The following is a 14,930-nucleotide window of genomic DNA, read 5'->3' on the forward strand; positions in this document are numbered from 1 at the left end:
TAAAAATATAATGTATCTATACTATATCCCAGTTGAATTTGGGACAAGAAAAACTGGAATAACTTTTTATAGGAATGTGGAATAAGGATGAAACTTTCACAGGTTCTTAGTCGCCAAAGTCCATCAAAATCTGTGAAATCTTGGGTCTCTCAGCTCTTGGGAACCCTGAGAACCGGGTTCTCCCTATAAACCCAATGGCATACCAAAATGACGTTTTATGACAATTTACAGGTCATAGTTTACATAAGAACATGTGGTCGAGAGCGCAAACTGATAATTCTTGTTTTAAAAGCTAACAGAGCAAGATCTTTTGATAATGATGGCCATTATGAAGACTAGTTGACTCCAGTAGCTGTTGTACTGCTTATCAGGAAGAGCAAGACTGTTTTAAGAGTGAAACAACGCCGCCATGCTTCTATGAATATCATTAAAATACATCATTTTTGTGACGTGCTACATTTTTCAAATTCCACGCAGCTGCTTCCACTTCCTTCCCAGACTGAACTGGGATATAGTATATGTATGTATTATAATATCAATGAAATCAAACCTGTACAATTATGACCACTGCCATCAACTGTATAGCCAGTCGGACAGGAACAAGTGTAACTGCCATTAGTATTATCACATGTTTCTTCACATCCTCCATTATTAATAATGCATTCATTAATATCAGTACAAGTATGATTATCAGGTTCTAGTAGATATCCAATTGAACAACTGCACAAGTAACTTCCTTCTATATTTTCACAATCATGTGAACAACCTGATGCTTGCTCAAGGCACTCATTAATATCTAAAAATTGAATACTTTTTTTCAAAAATGTTTTGCTTTTACCTGAACAGAATTTTTCATTTTGTAATCTGAAGCCATTCATGCATAAGCAATCAAATAAAGGTATCTTGTTAATACAAATATGTTCGCATCCTCCATTATTATTAGTGCATTCATTGATATCTATTTAAATCAGTACATAAGGATATATAAAATTGTTGCAATTATACCTGAGCAGTTTCTTCCATCACTATTCAATGAATAACCATTATTACATGAACATGAGTAGCTGCCAACAGTATTATTACATATTTGCTCACAATCACTGTCTATGCATTCATCAATATCTATATTTCTTAATAATATGGTGTTACATTAATAATATTATTGTTACCTATGCAAGTACTTCCATTTGAGTGCAGTAAGTAACCTAGTTTACAATTACAGTGATGACTACCAGGAACATTGTTGCATATCTGATCACAGCCTCCATTACTGGAATCACACTCATTTATATCTATTGGATTAACATGGTTAAAAGGATGCTTAATATTCTCCTAACCAGTGCAGTTGTGTTCATCAGTATTCAGACTATATCCAGTGTCACAGCTACAAATATATGAACCAACAGTATTAGTACAAGTATGATCACAGCCACTAATGTCTTCCATACATTCATTAAAATCTAAACAATCATCATAAATTCAGTTATGAATGCATACAATGTCTAACCTGTACAGTTTGTGTCACTATTATTGAATGAGTATCCTTCCTGGCACATACAGTAATGACCACCATTAGTGTTTATACATATCTGTTCACATCCTCCATTGTTGATGGTACATTCATTAACATCATCACAATTATGATCATCACTGTTTAATTGATACCCAGTCATACAACTGCAGTTGTAACTACCAAGAGTGTCGTTGCATATCTGATCACATCCTGATGTCCCTTCAAAACATTCATCAATATCTGTATAAGCATTGGAAAATATTGTATAGCAATGTATTTTACTAAACAAACCAGAACAAGTATTGTTAGTTCGAGTATCCAATCTATATCCAGAATAACATTCACAATAAAATGAGCCATCAGTGTTTATGCAACTTTGATCACAAATATTAGGATTAATCTGACACTCATTTATATCTGCAATTTAATTTTAAATCATGTGTTATGCATTTTATTAATACCTATACAAGAAATCCCATTTGATTTGAGTGAATAACCAGTATTACATGAGCAATCATATGAACCAGGTTCATTGATACAGACTTGATCACAGGTATCAGTTCCCATTACACATTCATCATTATCTGTGATTATAATTAATAGTTTAAGTTAAAACTGAGCGTAAGTTACTAACCTATACAGGAATGACTGTCAATGCTCAAAGTGTATCCTGATAAACATTGACAGTAGTAACTACCAACAGTATTAATACAAGTCTGATTACAGTCAGAAATATCCAAATCACACTCATCAATATCTAAAGTACAATTTAGTTACAATATCTATGGCAGCAATGACTTACCTGAACAGAAAACATTGCCACTGTATCCTGATGGACAAGAACAATTGAAACTTCCATTTGTATTGGTACATATTTCTTGACAGCCACCATTATTAGCAAGGCATTCATCAATGTCTATTTGCGATAATGAATAATTATTTGTTGAAAATCTTAAATGTACATGTACCAATGCAATTTGTGGTACTATTTTCAATAAAGTCAAATCCGTCATAGCATTCACACTCAAAGCTTCCATCAGTGTTGGAGCATATTTGAGAACAGCCTCCATTATTATCATCACACTCAATAATATCTATTAAAAGAGCATGTTAATGTCCCACTCTTATTTAATGTACCAATGCAAGACATTCCATTAACTGCGATAATATAACCAGATCTACAAGAACAGTTATGAGTTCCTTGAAGATTAGTACAAATCTGATCACAGTCTCCATTATTTGAACTACACTCATCAATATCTGTAAAAAAATGAACAGTTATGTTTTATTAAAATAATTAATGAAAGTCAAACCTGTACAATTATGACCACTATCATCAACTGTATAGCCAGCTTGACAGGAACAAGTGTAACTGCCATTAGTATTATCACATGTTTCTTGACATCCTCCATTATTAATGATACATTCATTAATATCAGTACAAGTATGATTATCAGGTTCTAGTAAATATCCAGTTGGACAACTGCACAAGTAACTTCCTTCTGTATTTTCACAATTATGTGAACAACCTGATGTTTGTTCAAGACATTCGTTAATATCTGGAGATAAGAAGGTTTTCAAAAAAGTCTAATTATTTGTTTTTACCGGAACAGAATTTTTCATTTTGCAATCTAAAACCATTCATGCATAAGCAATCAAATAAAGGTATCTTGTTAATACAAATATGTTCACATCCTCCATTATCATTAGTGCATTCATTGATATCTATTTAAATCTGTACATAAGGTTAATACAATTATAGTAATCATACCTGAGCAGTTTCTACCATCACTATTCAATAAATAACCATTATTACAAAAACATGTGTAACTGCCAATAGTATTATTACATATTTGCTCACAATCACTATTTATACATTCATCAATATCTATATTTCTTAATAATATGGTGTTACATTAGCCGTATATTGTTACCTATGCAAGTACTTCCATTTGAATGCAGTATGTAACCTACTTTACAACTACAGTAATGACTACCAGGAACATTGTTGCATATCTGATCACAACCTCCATTACTGGAATCACACTCATTTGTATCTATTAATTTAGAATAGTCAAGAGGATAATTAATATTCTCCTAACCAGTGCAGTTGTGTTCATCAGTATTCAGACTATATCCAGTGTCACAGCTACAAATATATGAACCAACAATATTAGTACAAGTATGATCACAGCCACCACTGTCTTCAATACATTCATTAATATCTATGTAATCATCATAAAGTCAGTTATCAATGCATACAATGTCTAACCTGTACAGTTTGTGTCACTATTATTAAATGAATATCCTTCCTGACACATACAGTAATGACCACCATTAATGTTCATACATGTCTGTTCACATCCTCCATTGTTGATGGTACATTCATTAACATCATCACAATTATGATCATCACTGTTTAATTGATACCCAGTCATACAACTGCAGTTGTAACTACCAACAGTGTTGTTGCATATCTGATCACATCCTGATGTTCCTTCAATACATTCATCAATATCTGTATAAGCATTGGAAAATATCAGATAGTTATATTAATAAACAAACCAGAACAAGTAGTATTAGTATGGGTATCCAATCTATATCCAGAGTAACATTCACAATAAAATGAACCATCAGTGTTTATACAACTTTGATCACAAACATTAGTATTAATCTGACACTCATCAATATCTGTAAAATAATTTTAAATTATGTGTTAGTGTTATACATTTTTAATACCTATACAAGAAATCCCATTTGATTTCAGTGAATAACCAGTATTACATGAACAATCATATGAACCAGGTTCATTGATACAGACTTGATCACAGGTATCAATTCCCATTGCACATTCATCATTATCTGTGATTATATAAATAGCTCAAGTTTTAAAACTGAGCATAATTCACTAACCTATACAGGAATGACTGTCATTGCTCAAAGTGTATCCTGATTCACATTCACAATAGTAGCTACCAACAGTATTAACACAAGACTGATTACATCCAGAAATGTCCAATTGGCACTCATCAACATCTAAAGTGATGTTTATAGACAATTAGAGTAAAATTTACTTACCAGCACAAAAAACACTGCCACTGTATCCTGGTATACAAGAACAATAATGACTTCCATTTGTATTAGTACATAATTGTTGACAGCCACCATTATTAAAAAGGCATTCATTAGTATCTAAACGATGGCAACATTAATTATAATTATAAGATTCTAAACATTACCTATACAATTGGTGGTACTATTTTCAATAAAGTCATATCCATCATAGCAGTCACACTCAAAGCTTCCATCAGTGTTTGAGCATATTTGAGAACAGCCTCCATTATTATCATCACACTCAATAATATCTATTAAAAGAGCATTTTAGCATCTAATCTTTATTTAATGTACCAATGCATGATGTTTCATTAACTGCCATGATATAACCAGATCTACAAGAACAGTTATGAGTTCCTTCAAGATTAGTACAAATCTGATCACAGTCTCCATTATTTGAACTACATTCATCAATATCTGTAAAAATGCATCATAAATATTTTTGTATCAAAATAATTATCATTGAAAGTCAAACCTGTACAATTATGACCATTATCATCAACTGTATAGCCAGTTTGACAGGAACAAGTGTAACTGCCATCAGTATTATCACATATTTCTTCACAACCTCCATTATTAATGATACATTCATTAATATCGGTACAAGTATGATTATCAGGCTCTAGTAGATATCCATCAATGCAGCTGCATATGTAACTTCCTTGGGTGTCTTGACAATTTTGAGAGCAGCCTGATGTGCCTTCCATACACTCATTGATATCTAATTTTAATTAAAGGTTAACAACACTTAATTGACATCAATTTACTTGAACAAAATTGAAAGTTGTATGACCTAAATCCAAAATGACATGTGCAATCAAATAATGGTTCTTTATTAATGCAAATGTGCTCGCAATTACCATTTTTAGTCATGCATTCATTTACATCTATCAATGTCACCAATATAACATAATTAAAACAATATGGTCATACCAGAACAGTTTCTTCCATCATTATTCAATAAATACCCATTATAACATGAACATGTGTAACTGCCAACAGTATTATTACATATTTGCTCACAATCACTGTCTATGCATTCATCAATATCTATATTTTTAAAAATAACACAATGTTATAGTAATAATATTTTGCTATACCTATGCAAGTGCTTCCATTTGAATGCAGTGTGTAACCTACTTTACAACTACAGTAATGACTACCAAGAACATTGTTACATATCTGATCACAACCTCCATTACTCAAATCACACTCATTTATATCTATTAAGTTAGAATAGTCAAGAGGATAATTAATACTCTTCTAACCAGTGCAGTTGTGTTTATCAGTATTCAGACTATATCCAGTGTCACAGCTACAAATATATGAACCAACAGTATTGGTACAGGTATGATCACAGCCATCATTGTCTTCAAAGCATTCATTATTATCTGTAATCATCATAAAGTCAGTTATCAGTGCATATAATGTCTAACCTGTACAGTTGGTGTCACTACTATTAAATGAATATCCTTCCTGACACATACAGTAATGACCACCATTAGTGTTAATACATATCTGTTCACATCCTCCATTGTTGATGTTACATTCATTAACATCATCACAATTATGATCATCACTGTTTAACTGATACCCAGTCATACAACTGCAGTTGTAACTACCAAGAGTGTTGTTGCATATCTGATCACATCCTGATGTTCCTTCAATACATTCATCAATATCTGTATAAATATTCAAAAATCATAGTTATCAATTATAAATATTAATAAACTAACCAGAACAAGTATTGTTAGCTTGAGTATTCAATCTATATCCAGAGTAACATTCACAATGAAATGAACCATCAGTGTTCATGCAACTTTGATCACAAATATTAGGATTAATCTGACATTCATCATTATCTGCAATTTAATAATAAATCATGTGGTATGCATTTTATTAATACCTATACAAGAAATCCCATTTGCTTTGAGTGAATAACCAGTATTACATGAACAATGATGTGAGCCAGGATTATTATTACAGACTTGATCACAGATATCTGTTCCCATTACACATTCATCATTATCTGTAATTGACATGACTCAAGTTTCACATAACCGTATACTAACCTATACAGGACTGACTGTCATTGCTTAAGGTGTATCCTGATTCACATTGACAGTAGTAACTACCAACAGTATTAATACAAGACTGATTACATCCTGAAATTCCTAATTGACACTCATCAATATCTAAAGTGACATATGTACATATGTATGCATAGTAAATTTGATAGAAATGACTTAATTACCTAAACAGTAAACATTGCCAATGTAGCCTGATGGACAAGAACAATTGAAGCTTCCATTTGTATTGGTACATATTTCTTGACAACCACCATTATTAACAAGACATTCATCAATATCTATTTGTGATTACTAAATGTTTATTGAAAGTCTTAAATGAACCTGTACAGTCTGTGGTACTATTTTCAATAAAGTCATATCCATCATAGCATTCACACTCAAAGCTTCCATCAGTGTTGGAGCATATTTGAGAACAGCCTCCATTATTATCATCACACTCAATGATATCTATTAAAAGAGCATGTTTGCATCTAATCTTTATTTATTGTACCAATGCAAGATGTTTCATTAACTGCCATGATGTAACCAGATCTACAAGAACAGTTATGAGTTCCTTGGAGATTAATACAAATCTGATCACAGTCTCCATTATTTGAACTACATTCATCAATATCTGTAAAAAAGCACAGTATATATCATGCATGAAAATATTAAAGAAAGTCAAACCTGTACAATTATGACCACTATCATCAACTGTATAGCCAGTTTGACAGGAGCAAGTGTAACTGCCATTAGTATTATCACATGTTTCTTCACATCCTCCATTATTAATGGTACATTCATCAATATCAGTACAAGTATGGTCATCGAGTTCTAGTAGATATCCGATTGGACAACTGCACAAGTAACTTCCTTCTGTATTTTCACAATCATGTGAACAACCTGATGTTTGCTGCATGCACTCGTTAATTTCTAAACATACCAAATGTCTTAATTTTAAGTTTAGTTTAATACCTTTGCAAGAAATCCCATTTGATTTGAGTGAATAACCAATATTGCATGAACAATTATATGAACCAGGTTCATTGATACAAACTTGGTCACAGGTATCAGTTCCCATTATGCATTCATCATTATCTGTAATTATTTGGTATAACTCAAGTTTTTGTATGTAATTGACTAACCTATACAAGAATGACTATCGTTGCTCAAAGTGTATCCTGATTCACATTGACAATAATAACTACCAACAGTATTAATACAAGACTGATTACATCCTGAAATTTTCAATTGACATTCATCAATATCTAAAGTGACATATGTATTATGTAGTAAATTTGATAAAAATGACTTACCTGAACAGAAAACACTGCCACTGTATCCCAATGGACAAGAACAATTGAAACTTCCATTTGTATTAATACATATTTCTTGACAACCACCATTATTAACAAGGCACTCATCAGTATCTGATAATGATGACAACTCATACTTTTACTGAAAGTCTTCAATGTACCTATGCAATCTGTGGTACTATTTTCAATAAAGTCATATCCATCATAGCAGTCACACTCAAAGCTTCCATCAGTATTTGAGCATATTTGAGAACAGCCTCCATTATTATCATCACACTCAATAATATCTATTAAAACAGCATGTAAATGCTTATTTCTTTATTAAATGTACCAATGCATGATGTTCCATTAGCTGTCATGATGTAACCAGATCTACATGAACAATTATGAGTTCCTTGAAGATTAGTACAAATCTGATCACAGTCTCCATTATTTGAACTACATTCATCAATGTCTGTAAAAATGCATCATAAATATTTTTGTATTAAAATATCTTTGAAAGTCAAACCTGTACAATTATGACCACTATCATCAACTGTATAGCCAGTCTCACAGGAACAAGTGTAACTGCCATTAGTATTATCACATGTCTCTTCACATCCTCCATTATTAATGATACATTCATTAATATCAGTACAAGTATGATTATCAGGTTCTAGTGAATATCCAATTGGACAACTGCACAAGTAACTTCCTTCTGTATTTTCACAATTATCTGAGCAATCTGATGTTTGTTCAAGACACTCGTTAATATCTAAAAATGAGAATACTTAATTTCAAAAATTTTGCTTTTACCTGAACAGAATTTTTTATTTTGTAATCTAAAGCCATTCATGCATAAGCAATCAAATAATGGTATCTTGTTAATACAAATATGTTCACATCCTCCATTGTTAGTAGTGCATTCATTGATATCTATTTAAAGCAGTACATAAGGTTAATATAATTTTTGTAATCATACCTGAGCAGTTTCTTCCATCATTATTCAATAAATAACCATTATTACATGAACATGAGTAGCTGCCAACAGTATTATTACACATTTGCTCACAATCACTGTCTATACATTCATCAATATCTATATTTCTTAATAATATGGTGTTACATTAGCTGTATATTGTTACCTATGCAAGTGCTTCCATTTGAATGCAGTATGTAACCTACTTTACAACTACAGTAATGACTACCAGCATCATTGTTACATATCTGATCACAACCTCCATTACTGGAATCACACTCATTTATATCTATTGGATTAAAATGGTTGAAACGATAATTAATGTTCTCTTAACCAGTGCAGTTGTGTTCATCAGTATTCAGACTATATCCAGTGTCACAGCTACAAATATATGAGCCAACAGTATTAGTACAGGTATGATCACAGCCACCATTGTCTTCAATACATTCATTAATATCTATGTAATCATCATAAAGTCAGTTATAAACACATACAATGTCTAACCTGTACAGTTTGTGCCACTATTATCAAATGAATATCCTTCCTGACACATACAGTAACGACTACCATTAGTGTTTATACATATCTGTTCGCATCCTCCATTGTTGATGGTACATTCATCAACATCATCACAATTATGGTCATCACTGTTTAACTGATACCCAATCATACAACTGCAGTTGTAACTACCAAGAGTGTTGTTGCATATCTGATCACATCCTGATGTTCCTTCAAAACATTCATCAATATCTATATAAACATTGGAAAATATTGCATAGTTATGTATACTAATAAACAAACCAGAACAAGTATTATTAGTACGAGTATTCAATCTATATCCAGAGTAACATTCACAATAAAAAGAACCATCAGTGTTCATGCAACTTTGATCACAAATTTTAGGATTAATCTGACACTCATCAATATCTGCAATATAATTTTAAATCATTTGTTAGTGTTATGCATTTTATTAATACCTATACAAGAAATCCCATTTGATTTGAGTGAATATCCGGTATTACATGAACAATTATATGAACCAGGTTGATTGATACAGACTTGATCACAGATATCAGTTCCCATTACACATTCATCATTATCTGTAATTGACATAACTCAAAGAATTGTACTTAATTTATTAACCTATACAAGAATGACTGTCATTGCTCAAAGAGTATCCTGAGTCACATTCACAGTAGTAACTACCAACAGTATTAATACAAGACTGATTACAGTCAGAAATGCCCAATTGGCACTCATCAATATCTAAAAAGATGTTTGTAGACTATTAGAGTAAAATTTACTAACCAGCACAAAAAACACTGCCATTGTATCCTGATATACAAGAACAATAATAGCTTCCATTTGTATTGGTACATATTTGTTGGCAGTCACCATTATTGACAAGGCATTCATCAATATCTAATTGTGATTACTAAATAATTATTGAAATTTTTAAATGTACCTATACAGTCTGAGGTACTATTGTCAATAAAGTCATATCCATCATAGCATTCACACTCAAAGCTTCCAACAGTGTTGGAGCATATTTGAGAACAGCCTCCATTATCATCATCACACTCAATAATATCTAATAAAAGAGCATGTAGATGTAAATACCTAATCTTTATCAAATGTACCAATGCATGATGTTCCATTAGCTGCCATGATATAACCAGATCTACAAGAACAGTTATGAGTTCCTTCAAGATTAGTACAAATCTGATCACAGTCTCCATTATTTGAACTACATTCATCAATATCTGTAAAAATGCATCATAAATATTTTTGTATTAAAATATCATTGAAAGCCGAACCTGTACAATTATGACCACTATCATCAACTGTATAGCCAGTTTGACAGGAACAAGAGTAACTGCCATTATTATTATCACATATTTCTTCACATCCTCCATTATCAATGACACATTCATTAATATCTGTACAAGTATGATTATCAGGTTCTAGTAGATATCCAACAAAACAGCTACACAAATAACTTCCTTCAGTATTTCTACAAGTTTGTGAACAGCCTGATATGCCTTCTTCACACTCATTTATATCTATTTAATTTGCAGTTAACAGAAAAGTTTCATTATTCTAGATGAAATTTACCTGAGCAGTTATGGTTGTTATTACTTAATGCATAGCCAGTTACTTCACATATACATTCATAACTTCCTTGCGTGTTATTGCAAATATCTTCACAACCTCCATTATTAGCTAAGCACTCATTGGTATCTGTAATAAATATTGAACAAACTGAGCATCCATATTACAAATACAGTACCATAGCAAGTATAGCTGTCAGTTGCCAGTTGAAAGCCATCATTACATGAACATTCATATCCACCAGTTAAATCATGACACTTTTGATTACATCTATGAAGTCCTTCCTCGCATTCATTAACATCTATAATTATTTATATCAATAAAGACACACATTTACTATTCAATTACTATCACAATTCCGTCCATTATTATTTAGTTTGTACCCAGAATAACACGAGCAATAAAAAGAGTTGTTATAATTATGACAATTGTGCTGACAAGCACTTGGATTTCCTATACAATTTCTTGAGTTATCTATCAAAATAATGATAACTTAAAATAACTTAATATTCTGACAACCTGAACATCCATGTCCATCTTCTTCAATTGTAAATCCAGTATCACAAATGCATATGTAAGAACCCTCTTGATTGATGCACTCATGATCACAGCCACCATTATTATCACTGCATTCATTAATATCAGAGCATGAGATATTATTCATTTGTAACTGATAACCCGGTTTACAATCACATGCATAGCTTCCTTCAGTGTTGAAGCACCTATCTTCACAAAAGTCTGTACCATCAGTACATTCATTGATATCTATAGGTACATGCATAATGAAGCCTTATTGTTTGATCCATGCACGACTTACCATTGCATGTGTGACCATCTGTAGCATTCAAAACAAAACCAGTGTTACAAGAACACCAATAGCTTCCTTGAATATTAGCACACAACTGATCACAGCCCCCATTATTGATAGCACATTCATTAGTATCTGCAATCAATACATCAATGATCAGTATAGACCTCAATACTAACTGACCTATACAATATTTTTGGTTATTAGTAGCCTGGTATCCTGCATAGCAACTGCAAAAGTATGATCCATTAGTATTGACACAGTCCTGATTACATGCATCACTATCAATAGCACATTCATCCACATCTTCTCAATGATTAAAAAAATTATTTGATAAATAAATTGTGACTTACCATCACAAAGGTGACGATTATCATCATTCAATACAAATCCGTAATCACAAGTGCAATAATAACTGCCATTGGTATTTATACAGAACTGCTCACACCCTCCATTATTAATGACACATTCATTAATATCAGCACAAGTATGGTAATCACTGTCTAGTTCATATCCTCTTTCACAGCTACATTGATAGCTACCAAGAGTATTAGAACAAAATTGGTCACAGCCTGATATGTCTTCAGTGCATTCATCAATATCTATTATTGTTGATAAAAAATATCAAAAATTTAATGAAATTTACCTTCACAAAAATTTATATTATAGGATCTATAGCCAGTATCACAAAAGCAGTCGTAGAATGGCAACTTGTTAACACACTGGTGTTCACATGTGTTATCATCACACTCATTAATGTCTGCAAAATACATTTAAAAATAATAAACTTTGGCATAATAGTTTACCTGAGCAGTTTTTTCTGTTTTCATCCATTGTGTAGCCATCTTTACAAGTACAATAATAGCTACCATTTGTGTTGTGACAATTTTGTTCACATCCTCCATTATCAACAGCACACTCATCAATATCAATACATGTTTGATCATCACTGTCCAGTTCATACCCACTGTAACAATAGCACGTGTAGCTGCCAAGTGTGTTGCTGCAGTGTTGATTACAGTTTGATATATTCTCCACACATTCATCAATATCTATAAATACAATATATGCCATGCCTGTATATAATTAGAAACCTGAGCAAAATCTTGTCCTATGTATTCTGTATCCCGTAAAACAAGAACAGTAATAAGAAGAATTTGTATCAGTACATATGTGTTCACAATAACCATTTTCATGCAAACATTCATCTACAAAAATTTTTTAAATTATAATGAACAAAATTTCAAATAAAAGCACCTTTATTGGTAATTGTAGGAGTTGCACAGGTACTAGTGAGTGAAACAATGGTAGTACAGGCATAGTCAGGCGGCCCCGCCTGACTAGTACAGGCATTGGTGGTAGTGCTGGTAGTACTGAGTGTGGGAGGATCACTGGTGGTACTGAAAGTGGGATGAAGAGTGGTGGTACTGGTTGGGGAAAGAGTACTGGTGGGGGAAAGAGCAGTGGTACTGGTAGGAGGAAGAGTGGTGATGCTGGTGGGAGGAAGAGTGGCAGTGCTGACAGTGGAGGGATCAATGGCAGTTGGGGGATCAACAATGATAGTAGAGGTAGTCGTGACAGTGATACATGGACTTGTACATTCTTGAGATTTAACTGGGTCAATGACTAAAATGTATAAATAATTTCAATTACTTACAAATCTAAGTTAATATATATAATGTCAAGAGTTATTGGCTAGATATTTTTATACATGCCTTTAAAGCATACATTTGAATAAAGAATACAAAGTGCAAAACACAACTATGTGCACGACTAATAAAACATACTAACTTGTGATTGACAATATTGTCAATATGACAGCAGCAAGCCTCATCATCTTGAAAACAGGATGTATTTAACCTTATAAGGATATAATCTTCAAGGTGGAGCTGTTTATACCAACAATCAAGATAAATGTATTCATGATATAATTTAATTCACTATCAGCCTATGATTGTTATATCAATCATGAATTTTAGGCTATAAAAATTATATTTTAACATGCAGCAATAAGTAAATCACAAACAAACAAAAAATAAATAATATTATCAATATAATGCATCAATGAAATAAAAAGAACTATAGTAGTCTACACATTAAGTACAAAAAAGAAATGTTCTTCTTTCTTCCCCTACTTCTCTAATGACTTGCACATATTGGATCACCACAAAACATAGACAATCATTCAACATTGAAGATTGACATGAACCTTTCTAAATTAGTGCTGTATACATCATTAAGATCATATGGATTGTAGAAGCTTATTTTCTGAACACTTCGACATAATTCCTATTCACCAAGCTTAAAAACTCAAAATTAACAGTTTCCCTAAATGAGTAGTGTCAAACCACAACATGATTGACAACAAGAAAGGTCAAATTCATTTTTAATTACTCAATGCAAATTTTCTAAAAAAGCTGCATCGTTATATAATAATGCTATTATTTATTGTGTTCAGAAAATCAAAAATTATGCAAGCAGAAAAATACAATTATGTTTAGCACTATAAAAGTAACTGCAAATAGCAAATAAGGAATTTAGTAATGGCATCCTAAGTAGTTCTGGCTTAGCATTAAAAGCTACATCTATTCCACTACAAATTTAGCAACCAAATGTAGACTTTGCTACAGCTAGCACATTATAATTATCAGCATCAGTAGTAACAGGAATAGTAACTGTAGAGCTACCTACACCAGGAGCTGATACCTCTACTACTATACCATCTAAATTAGGACCCACTGTATTGGAATCAAATATGCGTGTATGCTTTCCTCCATCTCTATCTATTTCTATCATACGGTCCCTGTATTTAGAAGTATGATCTTCAGTGACCTGGACAATAACTCTAGCTAATCCATGATAAGCACTCCTCCAGTGAGCTTGGTTGGGTTCATGACACGATGGATCACCATTACCCACTCCAATTATTCTCCCTGGACCACTAACAATACTGAAGGACACATTCAGTGATGAACTGTGACATACTCTACCATTAGAGTCCAGTATAGCAGCACTCACCATCCCAGCATCCTCTCCATTA

The 14,930-nt window shown here is 32.3% G+C and overlaps 1 protein-coding gene across 1 annotated transcript in view; it reads right to left on the reverse strand.

Moving 5' to 3' along the window:
- LOC100632702 (fibrillin-1-like) overlaps positions 1-13,728 on the reverse strand; it is a gene marked incomplete at its 3' end in the record, with an annotated part of 15,699 nt that extends 1,971 nt beyond the window's left edge. The window contains exons 1-67 of the mRNA XM_019995213.1: positions 13,682-13,728; positions 13,148-13,516; positions 12,985-13,098; positions 12,697-12,942; positions 12,537-12,650; positions 12,244-12,492; positions 12,074-12,196; positions 11,900-12,025; positions 11,602-11,847; positions 11,431-11,556; positions 11,261-11,383; positions 11,086-11,211; positions 10,788-11,033; positions 10,611-10,733; positions 10,436-10,561; positions 10,279-10,392; positions 10,114-10,236; positions 9,948-10,070; positions 9,772-9,897; positions 9,475-9,720; positions 9,305-9,427; positions 9,137-9,259; positions 8,974-9,090; positions 8,808-8,927; positions 8,521-8,766; positions 8,344-8,466; positions 8,174-8,299; positions 8,013-8,126; positions 7,842-7,964; positions 7,672-7,794; positions 7,384-7,629; positions 7,208-7,330; positions 7,039-7,164; positions 6,882-6,995; positions 6,700-6,822; positions 6,534-6,656; positions 6,364-6,489; positions 6,064-6,309; positions 5,896-6,018; positions 5,728-5,850; positions 5,561-5,677; positions 5,395-5,514; positions 5,103-5,348; positions 4,922-5,044; positions 4,753-4,878; positions 4,592-4,705; positions 4,427-4,549; positions 4,253-4,375; positions 4,079-4,204; positions 3,786-4,031; positions 3,616-3,738; positions 3,448-3,570; positions 3,285-3,401; positions 3,119-3,238; positions 2,827-3,072; positions 2,651-2,773; positions 2,482-2,607; positions 2,316-2,429; positions 2,148-2,270; positions 1,975-2,097; positions 1,805-1,930; positions 1,508-1,753; positions 1,338-1,460; positions 1,170-1,292; positions 1,006-1,122; positions 839-958; positions 551-796 (exon numbers count right to left, since the gene is read on the reverse strand). Coding sequence (XP_019850772.1) covers positions 551-796; positions 839-958; positions 1,006-1,122; positions 1,170-1,292; positions 1,338-1,460; positions 1,508-1,753; positions 1,805-1,930; positions 1,975-2,097; positions 2,148-2,270; positions 2,316-2,429; positions 2,482-2,607; positions 2,651-2,773; positions 2,827-3,072; positions 3,119-3,238; positions 3,285-3,401; positions 3,448-3,570; positions 3,616-3,738; positions 3,786-4,031; positions 4,079-4,204; positions 4,253-4,375; positions 4,427-4,549; positions 4,592-4,705; positions 4,753-4,878; positions 4,922-5,044; positions 5,103-5,348; positions 5,395-5,514; positions 5,561-5,677; positions 5,728-5,850; positions 5,896-6,018; positions 6,064-6,309; positions 6,364-6,489; positions 6,534-6,656; positions 6,700-6,822; positions 6,882-6,995; positions 7,039-7,164; positions 7,208-7,330; positions 7,384-7,629; positions 7,672-7,794; positions 7,842-7,964; positions 8,013-8,126; positions 8,174-8,299; positions 8,344-8,466; positions 8,521-8,766; positions 8,808-8,927; positions 8,974-9,090; positions 9,137-9,259; positions 9,305-9,427; positions 9,475-9,720; positions 9,772-9,897; positions 9,948-10,070; positions 10,114-10,236; positions 10,279-10,392; positions 10,436-10,561; positions 10,611-10,733; positions 10,788-11,033; positions 11,086-11,211; positions 11,261-11,383; positions 11,431-11,556; positions 11,602-11,847; positions 11,900-12,025; positions 12,074-12,196; positions 12,244-12,492; positions 12,537-12,650; positions 12,697-12,942; positions 12,985-13,098; positions 13,148-13,516; positions 13,682-13,727 — 9,949 coding nt within the window. The remainder of the gene's footprint in view (positions 1-550; positions 797-838; positions 959-1,005; positions 1,123-1,169; positions 1,293-1,337; positions 1,461-1,507; positions 1,754-1,804; positions 1,931-1,974; positions 2,098-2,147; positions 2,271-2,315; positions 2,430-2,481; positions 2,608-2,650; positions 2,774-2,826; positions 3,073-3,118; positions 3,239-3,284; positions 3,402-3,447; positions 3,571-3,615; positions 3,739-3,785; positions 4,032-4,078; positions 4,205-4,252; positions 4,376-4,426; positions 4,550-4,591; positions 4,706-4,752; positions 4,879-4,921; positions 5,045-5,102; positions 5,349-5,394; positions 5,515-5,560; positions 5,678-5,727; positions 5,851-5,895; positions 6,019-6,063; positions 6,310-6,363; positions 6,490-6,533; positions 6,657-6,699; positions 6,823-6,881; positions 6,996-7,038; positions 7,165-7,207; positions 7,331-7,383; positions 7,630-7,671; positions 7,795-7,841; positions 7,965-8,012; positions 8,127-8,173; positions 8,300-8,343; positions 8,467-8,520; positions 8,767-8,807; positions 8,928-8,973; positions 9,091-9,136; positions 9,260-9,304; positions 9,428-9,474; positions 9,721-9,771; positions 9,898-9,947; positions 10,071-10,113; positions 10,237-10,278; positions 10,393-10,435; positions 10,562-10,610; positions 10,734-10,787; positions 11,034-11,085; positions 11,212-11,260; positions 11,384-11,430; positions 11,557-11,601; positions 11,848-11,899; positions 12,026-12,073; positions 12,197-12,243; positions 12,493-12,536; positions 12,651-12,696; positions 12,943-12,984; positions 13,099-13,147; positions 13,517-13,681) is intronic.
- Positions 13,729-14,930: the final 1,202 nt, after the last annotated feature.

This window comes from Amphimedon queenslandica, unplaced genomic scaffold, assembly GCF_000090795.2.
Source record: "Amphimedon queenslandica unplaced genomic scaffold, v1.1 AMPQUscaffold_13452, whole genome shotgun sequence".
NCBI lineage: Eukaryota > Metazoa > Porifera > Demospongiae > Haplosclerida > Niphatidae > Amphimedon > Amphimedon queenslandica.